The sequence below is a fragment of the Prionailurus bengalensis genome, chromosome D4 (assembly GCF_016509475.1).
Source record: "Prionailurus bengalensis isolate Pbe53 chromosome D4, Fcat_Pben_1.1_paternal_pri, whole genome shotgun sequence".
NCBI lineage: Eukaryota > Metazoa > Chordata > Mammalia > Carnivora > Felidae > Prionailurus > Prionailurus bengalensis.
The window spans coordinates 89,633,603-89,658,346 of NC_057359.1; the positions used below are offsets into that span (position 1 = coordinate 89,633,603).

The following is a 24,744-nucleotide window of genomic DNA, read 5'->3' on the forward strand; positions in this document are numbered from 1 at the left end:
AAGGCCGAGGAGCAGGCCCGTGAGCCGGCCAGGAGGAAGTGAGAGCGCCACGTGGCACCCGGCGCGGCACGCACGGCACGCACGGCACGCACGGCACGCACGGCCCGGGCCCCGGAAGCAGAGCGCGGCTTACCAGCTGCCGCTGCTTGGGGGGCAGGGCGGGGGGCGGGGCCAGCTCCTGCGGGGCCTCGGCGCTGAAGGAGTCGTTGAAGCCGTACACCTCCATGAGGAGCTTGTTCTTCTGCTGGTAGATGTGCTCGTTCTGCGGCGTCTGGTAGAACACGGACGGCTGCGGCTCCGAGTAGTCCTCCAGCAGCTGCATGTAGGCCAGCACTGCGAGACGGAGAGCGGGCGGGGCCCTGGCCGTGAGCGGGGGTCCCCCACCAGCGCGCCCCCTCCGCACCCCGACCCGTCCCCGCGGGCCTGCCACACCAGGCCAGGAGCTTTGGAAACAAGACAAGAGGGAGCCCTACGGAAACCGTGGCTCGGGCCGAGGCCGGCGCGACCCTGCAGGCTGGGCGACCCACGTGTGGCGCTCTGGTGGAGCCAGTGACAGCGGGGAGGCCGGGCGTGTGGGGACAGGGACACGCGCGAACTCCCTGTACTTCCCGCTCAGTGTCGCTGAGCTCTAAGAAATAAAGCCTCTTTGGGGCGCCTGGGTGGCGCAGTCGGTTAAGCGTCCGACTTCAGCCAAGTCACGATCTCGCGGTCCGTGAGTTCGAGCCCCGCGTCAGGCTCTGGGCTGATGGCTCAGAGCCTGGAGCCTGTTTCCGATTCTGTGTCTCCCTCTCTCTCTGCCCCTCCCCCGTTCATGCTCTGTCTCTCTCTGTCCCAAAAATAAACGTTGAAAAAAAAAAATTTAAGAAATAAAGCCTCTTTTTTGAAAAGCATCTTGGGGCGCCTGGGTGGCTTAGTCTGTTGGGCGGCTGACTTCGGCTCAGGTCATGATCTAGCGGTCTGTGAGTTCGAGCCCCGCGTCGGGCTCTGTGCTGACAGCTCAGAGCCTGGTGCCTGTTTCGGATTCTGTGTCTCCCTCTCTCTGACCCTCCCCCATTCATGCTCTGTCTCTCTATCTCAAAGATAAATAAAAACATTAAAAAAAATTTTTAAAAATAAAAAAGCATCTTGGGGCCCCCACCTCCCTGCTGACAAGCCCTGGGGGTCTCTGGCCCTGTTCCCACTCTCCCCCCCCCCCCCCCCCCCCCAGGTACGCACTCCTCCTCCCGCACCTGGGACACCTGGGACGTGTGCACATGCTGTTCCCTGCTCTTCCCAGTCCTGCCGGGCACATTCCTCCCTCGCTCGTGGCTTGGCGTCCCCAGGGGCTCCTTGCCAGTCGCTTGCCCGGCAGCCCCACCTTCTCCCCCTTGTGGCCACTCAGCCCTTCCCACAGCGTGTCCCGAGCCGTCTGCGGGACTGTCCCAGGAGCACCAACGCGTCGGGCACCGGCTCAGCTGCCGGGGCCTCACAGGGGCCAGCAAACAAGTCCTCTGCCCACCTGAGGCCTACACCCTCCCACAAGGCAGGAGACAGACCCGGAGAGAGGCGCCCGGGGGGGTGGACAGCAGAGCGGGCTGGTGGCGGGCGCTTCTCCCGAGCACGGATGAGCCACGTGAAGGACTTCTGCACCGAGCCTGCAGGCCAGCAAAGGCCGAGGCCGGGCCCAGGGTGCAGTGAGCAGAGCAGAGCCAGCAAGGGGAGACTGGAAGGAGCGAGGCAGTCGCCTGGGGGGGTCACGAGAGGCTGTGGGAAAGGGGCAGGGATGCCGCGGGGGCGAGGACCAACAAGGGCTCCCCTCGGGGCCTGCCCACGGCCGCTTTGTCTTGAGAAAACAACGCGGGGCCTCTGTGGTGGTTCGGGCGAAAGACTGCGGGGTGGGCGGAGGCGGGGAGAGTGGTTTGATGCAGGATACACTTTTAAAGCTGATGTAACAGGGCTTACTGCCTCCCACTCGAGTTGAAGCCCCTGGAGGGCAGGGACCATAAGGGTCCGCCAGGTCCACGGCTGCATCGTCAGCACGTGACACGCCGCAGGTGTCCACAGATATTTGCAGAATGAATGAGTGAAGGAAACACGTGTCCTCCGTCCCGGCTGAGTCCCTGCTAAACCAGGCGGCGGCCCCGGGGTGGGTCTTGTAACACACCCACTGGGTAAACAAGTAACAGCCGCTAAACTCCGTTCCCCCCTTCCAGCCCAGAGGCCACAGAACGTTCTCGGGCGAGAGACAAACTGCAAAGAAAGACGGGTTTGAATTCAAATGCGTGCGTCCTCTCCTCCCTAAACATCCTTCCAGAAACCCCAGCCCTTGCCGCCCTGCCACCTGCCATCAAGCAGCCACCTCACGGTGGCACAGCCCGTAGCTGTGCGGCCGCCCAGGGACAGGCTCCCTCGCCTGAGCCGTGCGGCATCACCGGAGCGGCCCCGGCAGCAGACGCCAGCAGGGGCCTCACCCACGCGGGGAGGCGACACGTCTCAGCCCTCGGGTGCGAACATCAGTATGCGCCTCGCTCCTGACTTTTCGGGTGATCCGAGCCCCACCTCCAGAGCCAGGCCCTTCTGACGACTCCACGGGTTCGGGAAAGCGACCGTCTGGACCTGTGTCCAGCCCTCTGGCATCCTCAGGAAGGCCTTCTCCGATCCCCGTCTCTCTGTAGGACTAGAACCTGCACGTGACACTCCCCGTGGCAAAGTCTGGGTCAAGGCCGGCCCGGAATGCAGTACTGCCTTTCTCTTCTCTCGGCAGTGGAGGAAGCTCCTTGAGAGCAGGGGATCCCCGGCCAACACCAACACGCCCATGGCTGAAGGGCAGGTGCTGTTATGCCTCCTTGATTCACGAGTTAGGAACGAGGGCCGATCAACGTACTTACGGGGCCGCTGTGCACGCGCCAGGGGGGAACCGGTGACGATGGGAGCTGGGAAGGAAAAGGGCCCAGGTTTGGAAGCAAGGGAACTTAGGTGCGCGTGTGGCAGGCACGGGGATGCCAGAGAAGGCACCATCTGGAGCTGGGTGCTGTCCTCTTGGGTCATGTCACAAGTGCTATGAGCACCCGCTAGATACCAAAAAAAGTGGCCAGGACAATTTTGCAGGGCTTAATTCTGTGTTTTTAAATACTCTCCACATTGAGGGTAGATGGGGAATGCCTCTCTCGGGGGAGGTCTTTCTGATGTCCTTCACCAAAAGGGGGATTGAAAAGAACCGGTATAAGGGCCTTCACTCCGACAAGCACTGAGCAGAGCGTGACTGTAAAACGCGGTACGTAAAGGCAGTCTCGCCCGGAGGGGACAGCTGCCACAAGCGCACCTCACTGTCCCCCTTGAGCCCCGTGAGGCTCTCCTTCCATGCGGCACCAACACCATGAGGCCCCAGGGGAAGACGCAAGCCTCTGAAGGGGACCCCACACGCCTACCGAGTGCCCCCTACAAAGACCGCACACAACCCTCTGTGGCGGACTCAGACGGGAAGCTTCCACAAGACCTGAACTGACGAAGTCCTCGCAGGGACCGGCTAACCAAGCAGAGAAACAGCAGTGAGGCTCGCGACCGGAGGAATAAGGAAGAGGGGTCCGTTTCAAAAGCAGCCCAAAAGCTCAGAGCAGGGGGCAGCGGCATCACTGGAGACGCTCGCAGGCTGGTGCTCCCTGCGGGCACCCAGGGCAGTGATTAGGAAGCCTGTCGGGCACAAGGGGCTCGTGGGGCTGCCCTCAGCAAGAGGGGCTGAGGACCCTAAGGATGTCAGTGCCACCCAAAGGAGGAGGACACTGTGACACCAGCACTGCGTGTGTACGAGCTCGTCCAGCATTGATCACATCTAAGGGATGATGTCTCTCGAAGCAACTGTGCAAGTTTTCCACTGGGGCAAAGCCTGGAACGCCCCAAGGGTCCGCTCAGGGAGTGAGGAGCGGACTAGAGACGAGGGCTGTGCCTCAGGTTTGGGGTCCTTTCACAGGGCACAGAAACGACTCCCAGCTGCCTGGGGGCCACTACTGAAACCCATACGGTCTCCACAAAGGAGGGCCGGACGCTCTCCTTCTTAGCGTGGGAGGCAGTGCGTGCACTGTGCCGGGAAAACACAGGCCTGCTCTGAACCCCCCTCTGCCACCCACTTGCCAGGTGATCCTGGCAAGGCTTGGTCCCCCTGCGCTCCCGTTTCTTCATCTATAAAACGGGCGCCAACATCGCTGCCTGACCAGGGCGTAAGGACTAAATACGACAGTGCGGGAAGCCTTAACCCAGGTATGCCACACCTTAAGCTCTTAGTTTTTAAAGGTTTGCAGACACAAGTGCTACAGACACTGATAGAAGAAATAAAGCCTAAAAATAGACGTCTAAATTAACAGAAAGTATTTTCAGCTACCGGAGACCCGAGGCTGCTGGAAAAAGGCGAGAGCGGACGACTCTCCTTTTCCTCCTCCTCTCTACAGCCCCTGCGTGCCCTGACCTGCTCTAAGAGCGGAGAAGGTGAGGCCCCTGGCTCCGTGGCCAGGCACCACACATCTGTTGCGGTCTGCATGGATGCAATCCTACCCTGCATTCTGGGTTTGGATAATTTAATGGAAAGGGGAGGGGAGACAAGGGGAGAGGAGGGGAGGAAGAGAGAGGGGAGAGGGGAGAGGGGAGAGGGGGAGAGGAGACGGTGTGAGCCCAGGACGGCACACTGGCACACTGCTCAAGTCAAGGTAAGGCGGGTGGAGGGGAAGGGCCAGTAGCTCCCTAGACACCTGCTCGCGTAGAGGGAGACGTTCCTAGCACTGCCCCTGGTGACTCCCACCGGTAGTGCCCTGCTTTCTCCCGAGCGAACGACAGGTGGGAACGACCTGACCTCATCAGTCTGCACGGCCAGCTCTCCCTCCAGCGGGGAGACCATACCACCCAGGCTGTGACACATGCTGGGTGACACCCAGCAAGGAGCTGGGCGACAAGGCCCATCCGGCTGCCCTCGGGGCCGTCCTTGCCGCGTTTTAACCAGGCCGGGTCTCCCCTTCTTTGAGAGTGGGTCCCATTCTAGCAGGGGCCAATCAGATGCTCTCATTTGTGAACCTGGAAGGGAGATTCAAGTCCCAGTTGGTGGAAGTCCTCTGCTGGATGCTTCGACTGAGGCCAGGGAATCCTGGGGCTGTGTGGCCCACGCGAGCACACACACATCTGCGTGGTGGCAGCCAGTGCCGCAGAAGGGCCAAGCAGAGCCTGGCTGGTGGGGAGAGGGGGAGGGCGGGGCAGCTGTTACGGGAACTAGCAGAAAAACAGTCTCCGGTAGAACTCTACTTAGGAACCTGATGGCAAATTTACAGTTGGAAAATATAAAAATCTAAAATTTCAGCTCCATCCCTGGGCCCCAAGAACATCATCTATTAAAAATATGTGGTCTAAGAAACGTCCTCAGCAACTGCAACCAGGTGCCCTCAGATTCCAAGTCAGTACATGACATTTCATGTCTGCAAACAGAAGACAGCGGGGGTACCAGGGACCTCTCTAAACAGCAACTGTGCACACTCTCGGGGATCCTCAGAAAACCCCTCTGTGGGCGTGGTGAGCTCTAACTAAATTCAAATGTCCACCCTGCTTTGCCCTGATGTTGCTGTAATGCTGTCCTGCAGCTGGGACCCTCGTCTCTCTTTGCTGCTGCGTGTTCTGGCCAAACACTCGGGCTCTGCGGAGGCTTGGCCCGAGGTTTTAGAGCAGCCACAAAGACAGGTTGGCTTATCGGGCTCTGAAAACCATCACCAATATGGACAAGACAAGGCACCTGGAAGTGTCCACGTGCCGCGGGCCCTATCTTTTATGAAATCACGAGGCCACCGGTTTGATTTCAGCCTAATGCTTAAATAAAACACACCACTGTTTTAGGTGACAAAATGTGCTTGCTGACAATGGCTGGACAAAAGCTTACTGTGTTTGTTTTTCTTCTCTGGTAGAGGAGGCGGTTTTTCCGGGTCACCCGATGATTCAGGAACGGTGAAGTCACCCACAAACTCGACAGAGGCTGGGGACCCTCCTTGCTGAAAGGGGAGAACAGCAGCAAAGGGCGTGAAGGGGACAGACGGGGCCGAGGCTGGGTTCTGCAGGTCAACCTCAGAGATGTTGTCGTATTGCGAGGGGTGTCGCTCATAGGACACCCTGCAGCCAGAGCTGTCCGTGGTCTGCGAGGCCGCGCTCCTGCGCTTCTTCTCGGGGAGGGCAGGCGGCATGTCCATCTGCTGTCCTGGAGCTGAGGACCCCTCTTGCTGGGGACAGCTGCCAGGTGCCGGGGACAACTGGAAGGGATGGCCGAGGAACGGAGACCCAGACTCTCCCAAGGACTCCGGCAACGGGCTAAGATTACAGGCCACTTGCTGAGGTATCTGGTCTGCATTAGAGAGGTCTTGCTGAAGGAATTCGTAGTCGGGATCATAGTGATCTGCATTCACAACGGGAAGAACATGACCCGTCAGTCATGAGGCCCCGCAGAAAGAAACAATCCAACCCTCCCCTTAACCCGGTGCCATTCATCACAGCGTGAGGACACAGCATCCCCGTCTCATCTCTCTGCTTCATTTCATACTCCTCATTCTTCTCCCTGCTTACAGAAGTAAAGCCGAGTGGGAAGATGGCTGTTTGCTTATTTGCCTCCATCGTTTGAATTTCTTACGAAAGAAAGAAAGAAAGAAAGAAAGAAAGAAAGAAAGAAAGAAAGAAAGAAAGAAGAGAGAAAGAGAAAGAAATAAAAATAAAGAAAGAGAAAAAAGAAAAAGAAAGGAAGAAAAAGGGAGACAGAAAAAAGAAAGAAAGAAAAGAAAGAAGAAAGGAAGGAAGAAAAGAGAAAAAGAGAAAAAGAAAGAAAGAGAAGAAAGAAAAAGAAAGGAAGACAAAAAGAAAGAAACAAAGAGGCATGACCACTGTAGGAAATGTGGCAAAAAAAAGAAACCAAAATCAAGAAAATAAAACTCATCCACAATCGCATTACTTAACTATCACCTGTTTACAATTTGACGTATTTCCTTAAATGTCTTTTTTCCCCCCCCTAGGATTCATTTTTTAAACACCCAACTGAGAAAATACCAGGTCAGCGGTCTTGGATTTTGGCCATTACTCAATGCATCATGATTGACTTTTCATAGCTATGTATCACTCCACCAAGCGGATGCATGACGGTTCGTCGGATTCCCTAACACTTGAGTAGTTAGCTTGCTTCTGGGCCACCACTACTCCCAGTCATGCCGGGAGTAACGTCCTGGGATAGATCTTGCCACAGGGACGCCTGGGGGGCTTAGTCAGTTAAGCGTCTGACTGTTGATTTCAGCTCAGGTCATTATCTCCTGGTCCCGGCACTGATGGCTCGGAGCCTGCGTCCGACTGTCTGTGTCTCCTTCTCTCTGCCCCTTCCCCACTCAAGCTCTCTCTCTCTCTCAAAAGAAATAAATAAACATTAAAAAAAAGAAATCTTGCTACAAGCTTCTGATTAAACTCTCAAAGTGAAATGTCCAGCTCACGGGACACGAACAGCTTCATGCTCTCGGACCCTGGCACCAAGCTGCCTTTTGGACTCTCCTCCGGCCCCCACGGCACGTGCTCAGCACCGACCGGGAGGTCAGCATGTGCTGCCCACCTGCCCTCACCCTCCGTCAAAAGCCGTCATGGGCTCTCCCTGTCATCTATAGCTCTGAGCACAGATGGCTCTTAATTTTGGCCACGGGAGTCAGATCACACACTGACGGATTAACCACAGTAATAGCCACCATCTGAGCATCTCCCAGGCAGTTTCACATGGTTGTTCCATCTAAACGTTCAACCTCCTGGGGACAGACAGATACCGGCAGCCCCATCTTGCAGTCGAAGAGACAGATCAGGGTCGTAGGACCAAGGCTGGCATCGCCGTATGACCCCAAAGCGGCCACCAAGACGCGGAGAGACAGGAGAGGTGAGAGATGGCTGAGCCCACCTAGTGTTTCACAGCTTGTGTTCCGGGAGCACTGCCCGCTGTCCCTGTCCAGAGAGGACAGCTGCTCGTCTGACTTGCTGAGCTTGCCCATGCTGCTGCAGGGGGACAGGCGGGGCGATTCTCCGCCGTATGAGTGGCTGCCTCCTGACAGCCGCCTCTGTGTGTAACAGTCCACGTCAAAATCCTGGTGTGGAGAAATGAAAACCAGGCCCAAGTCACTTCTGAGAAATGGTGGCAGAGCCCAGGGGAGAGGAATCGGTACACTGACTTAGAGGAGACTGCCAAGCTCAGAAACCGGCTGCAAAGGCCCGTCTTTGATGTAAGCACTAACAAGCTGTGTCTGTGACTCCTGAGAAAGGAGCCTTTACGAGTGCTGGGAGTGTGTCGCCAGCGAGGGCCCCAGGGCCAGCCTCAGATGTCCGCAGGAGACGCTCTTTGGCTCCAGCCTCCCCACCCTGACCTCCTCCCCCACGCGGGAACTTCCACCCCGTCCGGCGGTCCCATACAGAGAAGCAACGGTCCTCCCACTGCCAGGGGCTGAAGACCACTGGGTTTCTTTTCGCCTCGGGAGCCAAATTCCCACACCCAAAGCCTTCCTCTGCCTTCCAGACGGGGCGACATTACCTGCCTATTAATTCCAACGGGCAAACTGGAACCACTGGTGGCCCGACTCATGGGGGCCACGACGGCCACTCGGGTCGGGGACGGAGCTGACTGTCTTTTCTTCGGTGGCAATGCTGGTGGAGGACTGAAATAGATTGAGAAACCCTATCAAACCGAAAACCCAAACAGAAGCTCTTTAAAAAGGCGTCAGGGTACAGAATGTGGGATTCTTTCATTATCAGAGACTTCACACCTACTTTGAACACTTTTAACTCCCGTCCCCCTCCACTGCTGCCAAAAGAAAACCTATCAATGCCAAAACAAAACACCAAGAATCAGAAACATCTTTTCTTTTCCTTCCATAGTAAGTCATACGAAGGCTAAGAGGCAAGCCGCTGGGAATTCTTGGAGGGCGCGGCAAGGGCGGGCGCTGGGGCCGGGCTCGTCCTCCACAGATGATCCTCCCCGAGGATGATCAAGATTCCCAGGCTTCTAAAGAGCGAGGGGCTGGGTTCCAAGTTCTTACCCTAATGGCACCGTCTTCGTTTTGGTTCATCTACCCATCCATTTATCAGATTACATCATAAACAGAAGAGGGTGCCAGAAAAAAAAAAAATTACCTATTATCAACCACCCGAATGCCAGGTAAGGGGGGTTTGGGGGGCGCGACCTCTTCATCTGTAGAGTCTGGAAGCAGCTCGGCTGACTGGGAGAGGCCACTTGTCTTGTTCAGAATCTCCATCTCTCGATCTGTCAGGGGGACCTCAGACTGGCTGGAGGATGAGAAGAACCTGGGATTACAGAAGGTTACAGAGCACACGCAGGTCCCGAGCGGGGCAGGGTGTGACCGGGCCATGGAACCGAGGCAGGGCACCGGGCCGAGCAGCAGGAGCCCTGGACCCTGTCCCTGGAGCTCTATGGCACAGATGGGGTTTCAAGTCTGTTTGATCACCAAAAATAGCAGGAGTTCGGCCAGGACCCCCCGACTGCATCTGTTTCCTTGTCTGTAAGAGGAAACTTCAGAAGACATGGTCTGAAGGTTCTCGACATGCTCCAAATTATTATGTTTTATATTTTTACTAGGAGCTTGTAGCAGAAATGGTTACAAGGCCTTGAAACTGTCCACACTGCCCTCAGCAGTTTACTCTCTTGACGAAGCTCAGTTCTCTCAAGCCCAATCCCCAAAACCCAACCCTCTAAGCTCTTTCCAGTTACGGAGGGAAGTGGCTCCGGAAGAGCACAGGTGGGGGTCATGGTCTCACGCAGCAGCCTGAGAAAGAGTCACGCTGACCGCTAACCCTGAGATCAGGCAATACTTCGAAACATGAGCGAGCTGGACACACTTTAAAGCAACACAGGCCACCAACAGCCTACCTGATGGGGCTCACGCTCTCTCTCAAGGGGAGACCCAAGTGGCCAGTGGCTGGAGGGTTTAGTCAGAACTCACCCGTCAGGTCTGCAGGCTGGGGAACTGGGTTTCACTGGGCTGGTTGGAGACGGATGCCCCTGCTTCTCGATGGTAAGTCTGACCAGCTCCTGTACCCCACACAAGAGAGAAGCCATGAGGCACTAGGACAGCTCCTTGCTGCTCGGTTCTCACCCCAAGGCAGGTCAGCTGTCTGTCCTCCGCCCAGTCTCTTTTTGTGCCTGGAGATTTCCCGCACACCGTTAATGCAAGTACTGTTCGATTTAGATAATCTGAACTTCCCAAAATGTCCCCTACCCTCCAAAAAATACCTTCATAGCGTGTTGAGACGTTTCAAGATACATAAAGGTACTTCCTCTTGGAAGAGGGAAATGACAAACCCTGCTGTCTCGAAATAACGAAGTTTAACACTGAAATTACATTCCAGCAGAACAGATTCCCAGCCAGTTTGTGGGGGGAGAACTACTCTTTAGTTCCTGAAAGCCATTAAATTGCATCCTATAACGTGCAGGGCGCTGCCTATGTTAAGGAGCAAACCTCCGGCATGGGGAGGGTGGTTTCCCAAAGCGAGGTGGCCCCGGGTGTGGCGGCAGCTGGTATCCTGAGATGACTGGTCAGCATCTTTGTTGACCGACAGAAAGTTAACGGCCTATTACCCAGTGGAGACGTGACTTTGGAAAATATATTTTTTACACACAAAAAAGAGAGAAAGATCAGGGCCTGCTTGTTTGTTTTTTTTTTTCTCAACTAGAATGCAATTTTCCCCAGTTTGATGGGGTCTGATGATCACAAATACCCGTGTAAATACCACTCAAAAAATACCGAACATTTCCGCCGCTCTCTCCAGAGCCTCTGCCCCACCCCAACCATGGTTTTACTTCTGTTTCGCAGATTACATTTGCCCAGAACTTGACATAAATGGAACCATTACAGTATGCACTCTCCTGCATGCATCTTGTCTGAACAGCTTTGTGGGGCGATCTAACTAACGTGCCGTAAAAGCCGGCGCGATGGTTTTGTCTGCTCGCAGTGGAGCTGCCCTCAGCAACTGCGACTTTTACTACTTCTGCTCCCCCACAAAAGAAGCTGTGCCCGTGACCAGCCCTTCCTCATTTCCCCCAGCAGCCGCAGCTCCGGGCAACCACCATCCTGCCCTGCCCTGTCTCTATTCTGCTTCTCTCTTGCTCAGTGTGACCGTCCACGTCATCGTGCGCACGAGTAAGCCGTTCCTTCTCGTGGCTGAGTTATATTCCAATGTATGCACAAACCTACGTCTCTTTATCCATTCTCCTGTTGATGGACATCTGGGTAAGACCTGTTTGCGTCTGGGGGCAGGGGGGAAGGTTCAGTATTTCAGCATGAATATCCATTTCTAAAGTTACAGAGGAGGCAGCAATGGGCGTGAGTGGGCAACATCGACATGCCCCTGAATGAGACTGCAAAGCCTCTCCAAACTCAAAATGCCACAGACACGAATCACAACACATGGGCTAAGGCAAGGTTAATATCCTCCCTAGCACAAGGATTCTGTCAGAAACATGAAAACTAGAAGAAAAAGACAAATACATCAAAACTAATACCAAAGAGGAAACTCACAGACATAAACATCAGTGCTCAATAGTCATCAGGGACTCTCCAGCTTTGATGGTAACAAAACAGAACCTTCCAGACACGGTAGGTAGGAGTAGTCCTTTGAGAACAGCCTTCCTAGAGGATGATTTGTCAGTACATGTCAAAATTAAATATCTGTACTCTTTTTATAAGAATTTAGCCCAATGAGGGGTGCCTAGGTGGCTCAGTAGGTTGAGCATCCGACTTTGGCTCATGTCATGATCTCACAGTTTGTGGGTTCGAGCCCTGCCTCGGGCTCTGTGCTGACAGTTCAGAGCCTGGAGCCTGCTTCGGATTCTGTGTCTCCCTCTCTCTCTGCCCCTCCCCCAGTCATTCTCTCTCTCTCTTTCTCTCTCTCTCTCTCTCTCTCTCTGTCTGTCTCAAAAATAAATAAACATTAAAACAAATTAAAAAAAAAAAAAGAATTTAGCCCAAGGAAAACGTCATGGATGTATGCAAAAAATAACCTGCAAAGGATGGTCATCACAGCATTATATGTAATAGATAAAATTAGACTCAATGCTCTGTAACTAAATAGTTAATATCAGATACAGATTGTGTCAATTACGACAGAACCAAGCAACAGACCATTACGTTGCCAATACAAGTCAAACTCATGAGAATATGTGATATCACGGGAAGAAAATGTAATACAATGTTTGGTGGAAAATAGCTCCAGGTGGTCCCATGGCAGATATACAGTATGTTTTGGAAATAAATCGTAAACAAGAAGGGGCCCCCAGGTGGCTCAGTCGGTTAAGGGTCCGACTTCAGCTCAGGTCATGATCTCACGGTCTGTGAGTTCGAGCCCCTCACTGGGCTCTGTGCTGACGGCTCAGAGCCTGGAACCTGCCTTGGATTCTGCATCTCCCTCTCTCTCTGCCTCTCCCTAACTCATGCGCTCTCTTTCAAAAATAAACAAACACTGAAAAAAAATTTTTTAATGGAAACAATACACATCTAGAAAGAAAGTATGGCTATGAAACACCCCTAATTTTCTTGCTTTTGTTTCTTTGCATTTTTGTAAATTTTCTATAATGAACACGTATTACTTCTGAAATACTAATTAAAACGAGAAAATACAACCAAAGGCATGCTCAGTACAGCTGGAATCAGCATCACCCCACTCTGTAGGACAGGACAGCGGCTGCCTATTCTTGGAGACACAGAAGTAAGATCTCTAAGAGTCAAGTACTAGACAAAGAAAGGAGAATGTTCCTATGTTCCTGTTCTCACAATTTACAAGTTAAATAAAATCTCATGGGCACTTGGACACTAGTTACCTAGCTGGTGATTACGACCAGGACGAGACTGAAAGTAAGGAGACAGATGACGGGTTGAGGAGAGAAAGCAGGGAGTGGGAGGGGGAGCAAGTCACCGGGCTGCACAGAAGAGCATCGCTGTGTCAGAGGGGGTCAGAGGGCCAGACCAAAGCATCCTGGAAGGCCCATGTTCACATTACTCTTTTCCACAAGCAGGGCGAAGAACAGAGAGAAGTATGTGTTCTCGCATCGGCTGACGTCGGAGAAAATTCCACTAACTCTTCACTGATTCACGGGCAATTATGATCAGCATGCCATCTTTCTGGACGGGCAGCTGAGCAACGGTGCAGGAGTCACGGAACGATGGGCACATCGGCACAAGCGCGCACCCGAACTCCCACACGACGACGTGGTGGCGGAAAGTCTCCCTTCCGCCGGTTTGCCAGCCTTGGCTCATGGAGGGGGCAAAAGGGGCAGGCAGCTTTTCCACCCCTACCACCCTTCCGGCCCCAGAAGGAGACAGAAGGGAACCTCCAGAAGGTGCGCGCGTCTGGCTACTGCACCAGAAACCTAATCTCGGTCAAAGCTGGCCATGGGCAGTGCGGCAAGAGCCTGACTCCTACTAAAGGCAGAATTTCCGAGAGGGACGTCAGACTTTTCAGCCCTCTGGAGGCACAGGTGTGAAAAGACCAGACTGTGCGCACAGCCGGTGACTGTGAACCCGACAACGACCGGTCCACTGAAAAGCAGTCTTCAAAAGCCAAAGGGTATTGGGAAGAGTATCTTTCTAAGTGCATAATACTTTATTTCTGTGCTCATTTTATTCGTGCTGAAAACGATCATAGTGATATTCCCATCTTGAGTGACCTTCAACAAGTCAAAGTACGAGCTGTGGTCCTCCCATCTCCTCCTTGGCACTAAGACAAAGCCCCCGTCCGGCAGAGGGCACACGGGCCGCACAAGGGCCCCTACGAGGTGCGGCCACGGGCAACGCTCCTAAGAGTGGCTGCCATGCTGCCCCTACCAGTGGGCACCACACCGTGGCCAATCCTCCCAGGCTCACACGCCGTGCCTGAGAAGCGCACCAGTCTACGGGCAGTGGCCACCAATCCTGCTCCCCCCTCACCCCGGCCCCTCGCTGTCCATCCTCAGTCACCTTCTGGCCCTGTGAGTCTTCTGGGTTCAGGCCATGACAGAGCCCCTCTACTGCTCAGCGGTCCTAAGACAAGTCCTTCGCCAAGGACACCGCATGGAGGCCGCCGGTTGGGAGTTTCCCGGACCGAAGCAGCAGAATGAAATCACAGGGGTGTCTAGCTTTTTCATGGTGAAAAGAAGGGACCTTCCCGCCTGGAGTCTGAGGGGTGAGGCAGCCACAGAGCAGAGGAGGCGGCCTCCTTCTCCTGTGCAGCAAGCACTGGGGAACAAGTGGGCTGGGCAGTGAGGGACTCCCGAAGTCAGCTCTCCGAGGGCCACTCCAGCCGCAAGACACTGGCTGTCATTCCTCAAACGGACTAAAGACAAGGCAGCCAGAGGAGACCTCAGATTCAGTGTGGGAGGAAAAAAATTAAGACACGAGTTTGATGAGGCTAAGTGAAAACCCCGGTGGTGCTGAATGCGAATTGCAAGTACCAGCAGAAACTCCAGATGTGTTTTGTCTTACAGAAACTAACCGCGTGACCCACCAGCAGCGATGAGAACATCAGCCCTCAGTGTGGTCTCTAAACGGGACTTCCCAGCAAAGGGAAGCAGGGCTCCCTAAAGGAACGGCTGATTACAGTTCTGTGGTAAGCAATGTACAAGGTACCTTATAACTCAATAATAAAACGAAAGCCCAATTTAAAAATGGGCAAAGCGGGTGCCTGGGTGGCTCAGTCGGTTAAGCATCTGACTTTGGCTCAGGTCATGAACTTGCTCTTGTGAGTTCAAGCCCCGCATCGGGCTCTGTGCTGATGTCTCAGAGCCTGGGGCCTGCTTCGGAGTCTGTGTCTCCCTCTCTCTCTCTGTCCCTCTCCCACTCATGCGCTCGCTCTCTCTCTCTCTCAAAAATAAAGATTAAAGAAAGACTTTTTTTAAACGGGCAAAGGACTTGAACAGACATGTCTCCAAAGAGAGACACAGACGGCCAATAAGCACACGAAAAGGGATTCCATATCATTAGCCCTCAGGGAAATGAACATCTGCCAAAAAGCACAGGTGGGAATGGAGGCCGTGGAGAGGCCGGAGAGGCTGAGGCCCGCATCCACGGCAGATGGGGTGGAAAATGACGCAGCCGCTTCCAGCCCAGAGTTACCGTGTGGCCCAGCCGCTGTGCTCCTGGGTGTACCACCAAGAGAAATGAAAATACACGCCCGCATAACAACGTGCACAGGAGTGTTCACGGCAGCCTCACTCAGGGGTGCCGAAAGGTGGAAACTCAGACGTCCAAATGGCCACGAGAAAACAATGCAACGTGGTGCACCCACAGAGTGGAATATCATTTGGCAAGAAAAAGAAAGGAGGTACCGATACACGCTGTGGCACGCGTGAACTCTGAAACCATTGTACTAAGTGACAGGAGCTGGTCTCAAGGGGCCACAGAGTATACGATTCCTTTTATATGAAATGTCTAGAATAGGCAAACCTATAGAGGTCAGGCTGCCTAAGGCTGGGCGGTGGGGGATGGCAAGAAATGAGGGGGGGGGGAGGGGAGAGCATAAAGGGTAGGCAGTTACTTTCTGAAGGTGACGAAAATGTTCTAAAATGGATCGTGGTGATGGCTGTACAAGTGTGTGAATATAGTAAAAAGAAAAATCACCATATACATTTTAAGTGGGTGAATTATATGGTGTGGGAATGACAGCTCAATGAAGCTGTGTATCACCACCCCCAAACAAAACAACTATCAGATGGTAAGAGCCTGGAACAGATTTTCATGCCAAGACAACTACGAAGAAAACTATCAAAGACTTCTAGGGTCATATCACAGGAACTCAGGAAACAGCCTAAAAAAGTTTTCAGTGGCCAAAGATGGGGCCTGGGGACCAGGAAGAGGGACAAGCACAGTGGGTGGGAGCACGGCCAGCACGTGTAAATTCATGAGTTCAGAATGATATTTTAAACAGCTCAACGCACTGGTCACGTTAAAGGGTGCTAGGAGACAGGCACTGTTTTGAAAACTGGTAAAGAAAGGAAGGACTTAAGCATGGATCCTGCCTCTTCTCTGAGAATGATCACTCAGGAAAACCGTAAGTTTACAAGGGAGGTCTGTCATTTAAGTGTTTCCCAGCTAATGAGAGAACGGCACGAAGAATTAGAAACTCATCATTCTGCAGCTCCAAATCAGTGAACAGATCTAGGCAAAAATCATGGATGGCTACTAATATCAGAAAGGGAGGGGCACCTGGGTGGCTCAGTAGGTTAAGCGTCTAACTTCAGCTCAGGTCACGATCTCACGGTTCGTGAGTTCAAGCCCTGCGTCGGGCTCTCTGCTGGACCTGCTTCAGATCATCTCTCTCCCTCTTTCTCTGCTCCTCCCCTGCTCACACTCATTCTCTCTCTCATAAGTAAATAAATAAACTTAAAACAGGTTTGTGTTTTTTTTAAAAAAAAAGAAAAGGAAACATGCCTCTTGATGGAGGTGAGGGCAGCACTGAGGGAGCATTCGAAATACAAAAACCTGAAACTGATTCAGCCTCTAGTTTCACAGGGAATTCAGGGGAGAGGGGAACATGCCAGACAACACTGTTTGGATGTCATCAGCACAAAATCCAGAACGTGGGAGACCTGTGACAGCAGTAACCCTTCCTAACAACACAAGTAAGCCGCAAGGACAAACAGACAGAGAAAAGCGATCTTTAGACGCATGTTAACGGACTAAGAAGCATACGGGCTTTATCTGGACCCTGAACTGAAAAGCAAACTGTTTAAAACCAGAAAACTATGCCCTGCATACGGGCAGGATCCAGCCCAGGGCTTGCTTTCTGTAAGGCCCTCAAGGTGAGAATTCTTTAAAAAGAAAAAAAAAATTACATAAACCAATGACAACATGCAACAGAGACCCATAGGCAGCAGAGAAGGTATGTAGCCTGAGAGGCTTCGAGTATTTATTCCCTGGCCCTCTGCAGAAAAAGCTCACCGTGGCCTCAAGCTCTGCACGGGCATTTCCAGGCGGAAGGACATGGGATCTGTGATTTGCTTCCAGCGATCCCGGGGAGCAGGCAGAGGAACAAGACTGGCCAGGAGCGAACAACCGCACAGCTATGCAATGGGGCTTCATTACCCCATTTTTCTCGTGGCAGATATTTGAACGTTTTCATCAAAAAATAAAAAAATAGGCTGAACGAGGAATAAAAGAGATGGCTTATTTGAGATGTCAGTGTGGCAGGGACAGCAAGTTGCCCCACGACTTGTTCTTCCTCCTTAGCAGAATTTCAGCTGGGCATGTGACCAAGCTGTGATCAATGAAGTGTGAGTGAGTTCTGTGAGGTCTTTGAGGAAGCATCCTCAAACGGAGAGGGCGCACCTTCCTACTCTCTCTTCCTCCTCACTCGCTGGAATGCAGTCACGATAGATGGAGCAGGAGCAGTTGTTCGGGACCATGAGGTGGATTCCATGTGCTAACTAAGGATGGCAGGAAAGCAAGATGGGAGACGACCACATGCCTGACCATTTTGTGAAAATGTCATTAGCCTCAGACTGCCCATCTGTGGGCTTCTTGGCCATGAAGGAGAGTTAAGTTTAAAAGCCAGTATTACTGTGGATTTTCTTGCAGTCGGACATAATCCTGACTGACGTAGTCAGAAAAACACTTCCTACAAAATATTCCCGTTGTAAGTGAAAACTGATACAGGCAAAGCTCACTAAAAGTGGACCTGGGAGGTTACGAAGGGAGCCACACCAATGACATCAGTCACAGGAGGAATCGTCGCTTACAGAGCCCAGCAGAGGCACCTTCACCAGGAGAGCACCGTGATCGCGGGCCCAGCGGGAAGGACGGACCCGGCGTCTCCGACGAGAAACCCTCCACCCCAGCGACTCGGCCAGTGAGAAACCGCCCTCACCCTGAACTCCTTCCTGCCAATCTCCGGGTCAGGACAGCCCCTCCCAGCATCCTCCTCCTAAAATAATCCTCTCTCTCTGTTGGACTTGCCCGTCCCGAATTGCAATTGTCTGCTATTCCCGAATAAACCCATTTTGCTCGTAGAGTAATGGGCTGTTCTATTCTGTCGGTTAACGGGTACGAAGGGGGTCCGGGACAGAACACGAGCGCAAGTGCGGGTGGGGACGACAGAACGGCAGGTACTCTCCTCCAAGGCTGTCGGCGCAAGGTCGAAAAAGAAAAGCGTGTGTGTGAAGGGGCGGGGGGAGCTGGAGGCCGGGGAGAGAGGCTCTGGGTCTGAGAACTGACACCTGGGAGGGCGTGCCACGGGGGCAAGCAGAGCCCAGGGAGCTCGGTGAGAGACGTTGCATCTGAGACAGGAAGAAAGGCTGATGTTTAGACGGAAGGGCACGGAGAGCTGGCACACTGGCTTCCGAAGGACAAGCCGGGTCACCCGCTCGAGCCAGAGGAGCAGGGCCGCAGAGAGCCAGGTGCTAGGGAGAGTGAGGGCCTTTCGATCCCTTCCTTAGATGGCCACCATCCTCTCTGGGCCTCAGGCCCCACTAGCAGAGCACCTGCCCGGGCCAGATCAGGCGATAACGACAGGTCTGTCTTTCGACCGGAGATGCACAGAAGCGAACCACAAGCACCGTCAAAGACAGGCAGGCGCAAGCCATCCTGGACGCTAACATTTCCGTGGTTAATGGTACCTACCCGCCATTTACTGGGCACCTAGCACTTACTGGCCAGATACTTCATATACGTTCTCTTTCTTGACCTTTCTCCAGTTCTTCAGGGTAAACATTTAAAAATCTACTCGAAACTCACACAAGTCACTTGCCCAAGGTTACAGAGCTAGCAAGTGACATTTACTCAGGGCTTTAAATAATAAATGGTGCTACCCCCATTCAGGGATAGAAGCAGAGCAACCCTGTTTGAAAATACTTCTTCGACCGTTCAAAAAAGGAATTCCATTTAACAACTGAATGAGTTACTTGGAAGATGGTGAGTCACTTTAAAGGCACGCGCCAACGTCTCTCCTACGAGCGGGATGACAACATCCTCACATCTCTGCGCGGCCCCATCCCTCCCAGCGAACTGAGGCTCACTCACTCCACCACGACCCAGGCTTATACGGTGTCCTCAGCCCGATGGGGACAGGAGAGGGGCTGGAGGCCGGCTGGCGGCGAGGGGGGACGCACAGGCAGTCCCTGGGCTAAGCTGGGTCTCCCTCACGTCGGGGGAGGCCGAGGGTGACAGGAGGCGCGCGGGGTCTGGGGTCCGGCAGCCCCGGGTGGGAGTCACGACCTCGCCGCTGACCACTGGGCTGCCTCGGCCTGTTCCCACACCTGCGAAGGGGCGATCACGCCCACGGCAAGAGTCGTTATGAGCATCGGGAGGGACTAAATGTCAGCTGTTGCTACTATGACATCTCAACAACAAACGCCAACAGCACAGCGTTCGGACCGTCCCTGCTCCCTCGACCGATTCCAGTTGCAACACGCTTCCAGCGGCAGGCCGGCTCCCGCACACCCCTTTCTGCCTTTGGCCCGTCTCGCCCTCGGGACAGAGTCTCTGACCACCCTGAAAGGGGAAGGTGAGCCAAACGCCCGACCAAGTGAGGCCACGTGCCACTTTCTCTTGTAACACTAGACCTCGTCATGATTACAGAATGACAAGCTCTGCTGTCCTTCTCCCTCTGCAGGTCCTAAGCTAATGGTCAGGGACTGTGGCAGGGGTGTCACTACATTCCCGATCGTACGGCACCGGCTGGCACCCGAGGAGGCTCTCGAGAAGGGAATCCTGAATAAATGAAACAAAAGTGGACTCAGAGAGGTCATCACCTAGCGTCTTCGTTCTGGGTCAAGTATTTTTTATTTTTCTTATTTTGGGAGGGGGAGGGAGGGGGAAAATATGGGAGGGGGAGGTGAAGGGGGAGGGGGAGGAGAGAAAGAAAGAGAGAGGGAGAGAGCGAGGGAGGGAGGGAGGGAATCTCAAGCAGGCACCATGCTCAGTGCAGAGCTCGATCCCACAGCTCTTGGATCATAACCCGAGTCAAAATCAAGAGCTGGAAGCTCTAACGACTGAGCCACCCAGGCGCCCCTGGGTCAAGTATTTTAAAAACAATTGTGGAAGGGCACCCGAGTGGCTCAGTCGGTTGAGCATCTGACTCTTGGTTTCGGCTCAGGTCATGATCTCGCGGCTCATGAGTTCGAGCCCCACACGGGGCTCTGTGCTGACAGTGCAGGGCCTGCTTCGGATTCTCCGTCTCCCTCTCTCTCTGCTTCTCCCCCACTTGCACTCTCTCTCTCGAAATAAACAACTTAAAAAAAATCATGGAAATGTTCTTTGTGTCCAGACACTGACAGGTTCATAATCTGGAGGTTTCTCTCTCCCTCTCTCATTGGTCAGTTTGAAAAATCAGAGAAATTTTTCTTTTCGACATGCCTTTCAGCGGGTACTGGGGTGCTTTAACGATCCCGTAACGAGAAGTTACTTGGGAACGTGACAAAGCTTCACACACAGAAACTCCATCTCGTCTATTTTGGGCACTCTAACTTGTTTCACACATCTCGTGATAATTCAGTAGAAGGAAACCTGAACAATGTCACCTGCAAAACAACAGCATTTCCAGAAGCCTGGGCAGGAAGAGCAAGGGGTGTGTGAGCCAGAATTCCACACGCTCTGCTGGTGACGTGCGACCCAGGTCACGTCTCATTCTGCACTGCCGACCTCCAAGAGCTCCCGGGGAAAGCGACAGGGAAAATGCGTATGGCTACACCCCAAAATCTGGAAAGTGACACAAGGCCTTACAGGACGGGCCACTCTGGGCCTTTACCCTTAAGTCGCCCTGGCCCACACAGACATGGCAGGACCTAATACGCTCTGGGGAATGCACAGAGCCTGGGCCAGCAGACGAGATGTGGTGGCATCCAGCCAAGCCTCTCTCTACATGAGCTTCCTGACGTCCCACCGACACGGCGGCCCTCCTTATGTGGCCCCAGTCGACACGATTCATTCTAGAGCAAGTCGTAATGCTAAGCAAGGCTTTCTTAGTCTTCCCTCTGTGACTTTTACCATCTGGGCATCTTTACTCGACTCTCCGGAACTTCCGCGGGACGTCAATCCAAGGAGACAGCTTTTAGGAATCTGCTGGGACGGCTGAGTGGTGAAGGAGGTTTTCTTGGACCTAGGTTAAGCACCTCAGCTACAACTTTGAACTGAAGGGCGTGGAAAGAAGGAGGACACAGCTGTTTTTTCCTTCCCCTAAGCCAAGAGACTGGTCTCCAAAGCACACACCTGGCACCACAAAATTAATAAGGAATAGCAGCTAAAGTCTGAGTGCTTAGTATGTACTAGGTGTTGTTCTAAGAGCTTTCCACGTATTAATTTAATACTTCCCACAACCCTAGGATAGATGGCACTATCATCGTACCCATTTCACAGATGAGTTAATTGAGGTGCAGAACCCTAGACCGAATAGATTGCTTAAGCTCACAGACTAGTAAGTGGTGAACTTGGATTCAAACCTAGCCGGGCAGGCCCCAGGCTAGCCCTCTTTCCACTGCTAACATGGCCTCGCGGACCAGCAGGTCTCCACTTTCCCCCTGCCCGCGGCACGAATCCCGACCCGAAGGCCCTCAGCCACCTCGTACTTACATCCTGTCTTGCTCCTCACCCATAGGACCTACTGTGTCAATTAGAGTTTATCCCGGGCGCTCTGTGGCCTCTGCTTCCCACCTCAACTAGGTTTCGTAATTTCCCACCACGCTGTTCCCGACTTCTCTGGCCGGTAAATTCCAGAACGTCAGACCCAGTTTCATTCCTTACTCATCTCAATCCGACTTTTCTACCAAGAATCACAGAAGTTCTCAGAATGTGAAATGGTGGCGGTCGACTTGCTGAGAGCTCGGCGGCCAGTCAGTGCAGAGACAACTTCCTCTGCGTCCTGTCTAGCAGGCAGGCACACACGGTCAGAGCTGTACCACAGAGCCTCACTGAGGGCTGACTACTTCTGGCAGCTTTGCCAGCATCGAGACGATCAGGCCACAGGCTTTAGTGCTCTGAGAGCCATCTGTCCCAGAGAGAATTAAATGGCCATCGGACCGGGCAGCAACACCAGAGACGCTCGGAGACGTTCGTTCCAAAGCGTGAAGCTTGGGAACAAGTTGTTGTGTGACAGACGCCCAGCGGGGAGGCCGCTGGCAGCCCGTGTCCTACCTTCACGCCGTCCAGCACAGCCTTGATGACCCCTTTCACCGTCGTGACCATCTCTTTGTCTTCTGAGTTCACCCCTTCCAGCATCACTTGGTCAGACCAGCGGATGAGGTTGGCGAGACTTTGGTACACCCGGCTGTAGCAGGAGGAGAGGGCTGAGCTGGGGGCAAGAGAAGAGTTTCTTAAAGAAGGTGAACCCTCTGAAGCACGACCGTCACTTGAAGCTGCTGTTTGATACAGAAGTGGTTTCTTGGAGACAAGGGCTCACTTCTAACCCTTTCTCTCCGGAAGACCCACACCTCCTTTTCGTGACAAACGTTCCCCTGAATCTATGCCCTTATAAATCCAACACACACCGTATACAGCTTTATATTCTAGTCTGTTATAAGACTGTTTTCATTTTCCAAACATAACAGATAAAAATCCCGCCACAGTTTATGTGCTTATTTCCACAGCTGACATGCTTCTTCAAACTTCCCGCCACCCCCCCCCCACCCCCCTTCCGCAGGATCCTGACCTCTCCCTCCCCTCCCCTCCCTCCCCTCCTCCTAGCTGCTAATCAGGGGTCAAAAGCACTACACGCTTCTCGTTCTCAGTCAGACTAACACTCATGTTAGATGGGCCACAAGGAGCCAGCGGGTGCGTGGCATTTCAGCAGGCAGGATCCTCTACCGAAACAGCCTCTAAATGTGAGCTTGAATGGTCTGTAGCTCACCGGAATTCCTTCCAACGTGGGCTGAGCTCCACTCTCTGCACCATGACCATGGCAGACCTGCCAGAGCCCCGCACTCATGAAGAGCGTTTCCAGAAGGACGACGGACGAGGGGCGAGGAGGCCTCTGCTGGCGGAGGCGTCGACCGCTCACCGCGAACGGAAGGCCCGGCTACTTCCGGAGGCCTCGCTGACTGGGGAGGGGAGGCCCAGATGTACACTCTATATATCTTCCACACATTTTTAAGTAACCGGAGGTACTTTTCTCTAGGAATTATGGAAAGGATTATCTTTCCATTTTAAATATTATGTACCATAAGAGAGGAAGGGCAAAAATATGGAATTTGTGGAATGCCCCTTCTTCCCCTCAAAAAAAAAAAAAAAAAGAAAAAGGTTGGGGGAGAAAAAGAATGAGGGGGATGTTGAGCAGCCCAAGATAGAATTTGAAGGAAAGGATACAATACCGTAAGACATGACTAAGACAGCTTCTAAAACAAAGCTGCTTACAACGAAACCCTGAAACAAACAAAGCTCTAGCGAGAAGCTCTTCAGAATCAGGTGACGGGCAAACACTTTCCAGGAGATCTACGATTTCCATTTAGCCACTCACTCCGCGCTGTGCGTGTTCCAGCAGGAGAAGAGAGCAGTCAGAAGGAACGAAGGCAAACTCCGGTCCCCTTCGAAACCAGAACAGTTTACCAAGGGGGCCCCGGGAGAGCCAGGGCTGGGCTGCCTCAGGGAAGAGTATGAGTGAAAGTGCTGGGTGCTGGAAAGAGGGCCGCTGAAGGGGCCGAGAACTGGTCTCCCCTGGGGGCTGGGCCATCGGCGGTGCCATCCTGCAGGAGGTGGGGGGATGGCCCTTCCAGCAACTCCAAGCCTCCTCCGCCTCGTCCCGGCAGGGCCAGGTGAGGCCTCTTTCAACCAAGACGGCCACCTTCTGCCAAAGTGCCCTTGGGGGATTCTGCCAAAGCGTCGACCACACTGTTAAACTAGTGGCCAGAACTAGATGAAAAGGAGGCAGGCAGACACTTTTACACAATGCTCGATTTCTACCTGCGTTGAATGGTAACATCCTGAAAGCACCTGAAGAATTCGGCAGTCGTGGCCACGCTTCACAGAGTTAGCTTGGAATACTCCTCTGTGTCAGGGGCTGAGACATTAAGAAAGGAAGGAGGGTCCCGTAACCAGGAGAATGTCCAGTGGCCACACGTCTCTGTGCGCCACACACTCCCCAGCGTGGGAGAAGGTTCCTCCGCTCACTGTTCACGCCCAAACAGCCGCTGCTTGTTCAAAGGCTGGTCCGCCACTGTCCCAGCACCCTAGGGGACGGAGATGAAGGGCCCACCAGCTGGGACCCAACCCACAGAGATGCTCTGAGCAGAAGGCGGGAAACCCCTTCCTAGCTCACAAACTGCACCGGGAGGAATGATGACGGAAGGAACCTAAGAGAAACCTTTGAAGAGGAGATATCAGGGTGGTTGAGAAAAAGATCATCCGTTGGCTTTGCGAGAATCTCAGGAAGAAACATCCCTTAAGTGGTATCAGCCAAGGGACTGCCAGAGAAAAGAAAATCATCGCTCCTTATGGCCACGCCCGGGCATTTCTCTTTCCCTCTAGGAAACTGCTATAGACGTGAAATAATTTTTGCCAACTACAAAATAGTTATAAGATCTCCCCATAGACAAAAAATGCCCCCAAACCACTGTCCTACCGCTTGCTTGATCTCAGTGTTTGCGCCTATTCCCACCCTTCCTTCAGGTCCCGCTCGAGCATCTTCTCCTGCGGGAAGTTTAATTGGGCCATGGAGTCTCCTCTAACTCTCCCTCCTTCAAATCCCAACAGAGCTCCGCTCGGTACCACTAGGTTCAAACTCCACCGCGGTAGGGACACTCACACGAAAAGGGGTGGAGGAGAACTCTGC

The 24,744-nt window shown here is 53.4% G+C and overlaps 1 protein-coding gene across 12 annotated transcripts in view; it reads right to left on the reverse strand.

Moving 5' to 3' along the window:
* The window catches only part of RAPGEF1 (Rap guanine nucleotide exchange factor 1), a 133,102-nt gene that overhangs the window by 34,422 nt on the left and 73,936 nt on the right, over positions 1-24,744 (reverse strand). For all 12 annotated transcript variants that reach the window (XM_043565754.1, XM_043565752.1, XM_043565757.1 and 9 more), the window contains 7 exons: positions 22,116-22,272; positions 9,966-10,054; positions 9,139-9,291; positions 8,540-8,663; positions 7,916-8,099; positions 5,888-6,394; positions 134-333 (listed from right to left, as the gene is read on the reverse strand). In XM_043565754.1, the coding sequence (XP_043421689.1) occupies positions 134-333; positions 5,888-6,394; positions 7,916-8,099; positions 8,540-8,663; positions 9,139-9,291; positions 9,966-10,054; positions 22,116-22,272 (1,414 nt within the window). The remainder of the gene's footprint in view (positions 1-133; positions 334-5,887; positions 6,395-7,915; positions 8,100-8,539; positions 8,664-9,138; positions 9,292-9,965; positions 10,055-22,115; positions 22,273-24,744) is intronic.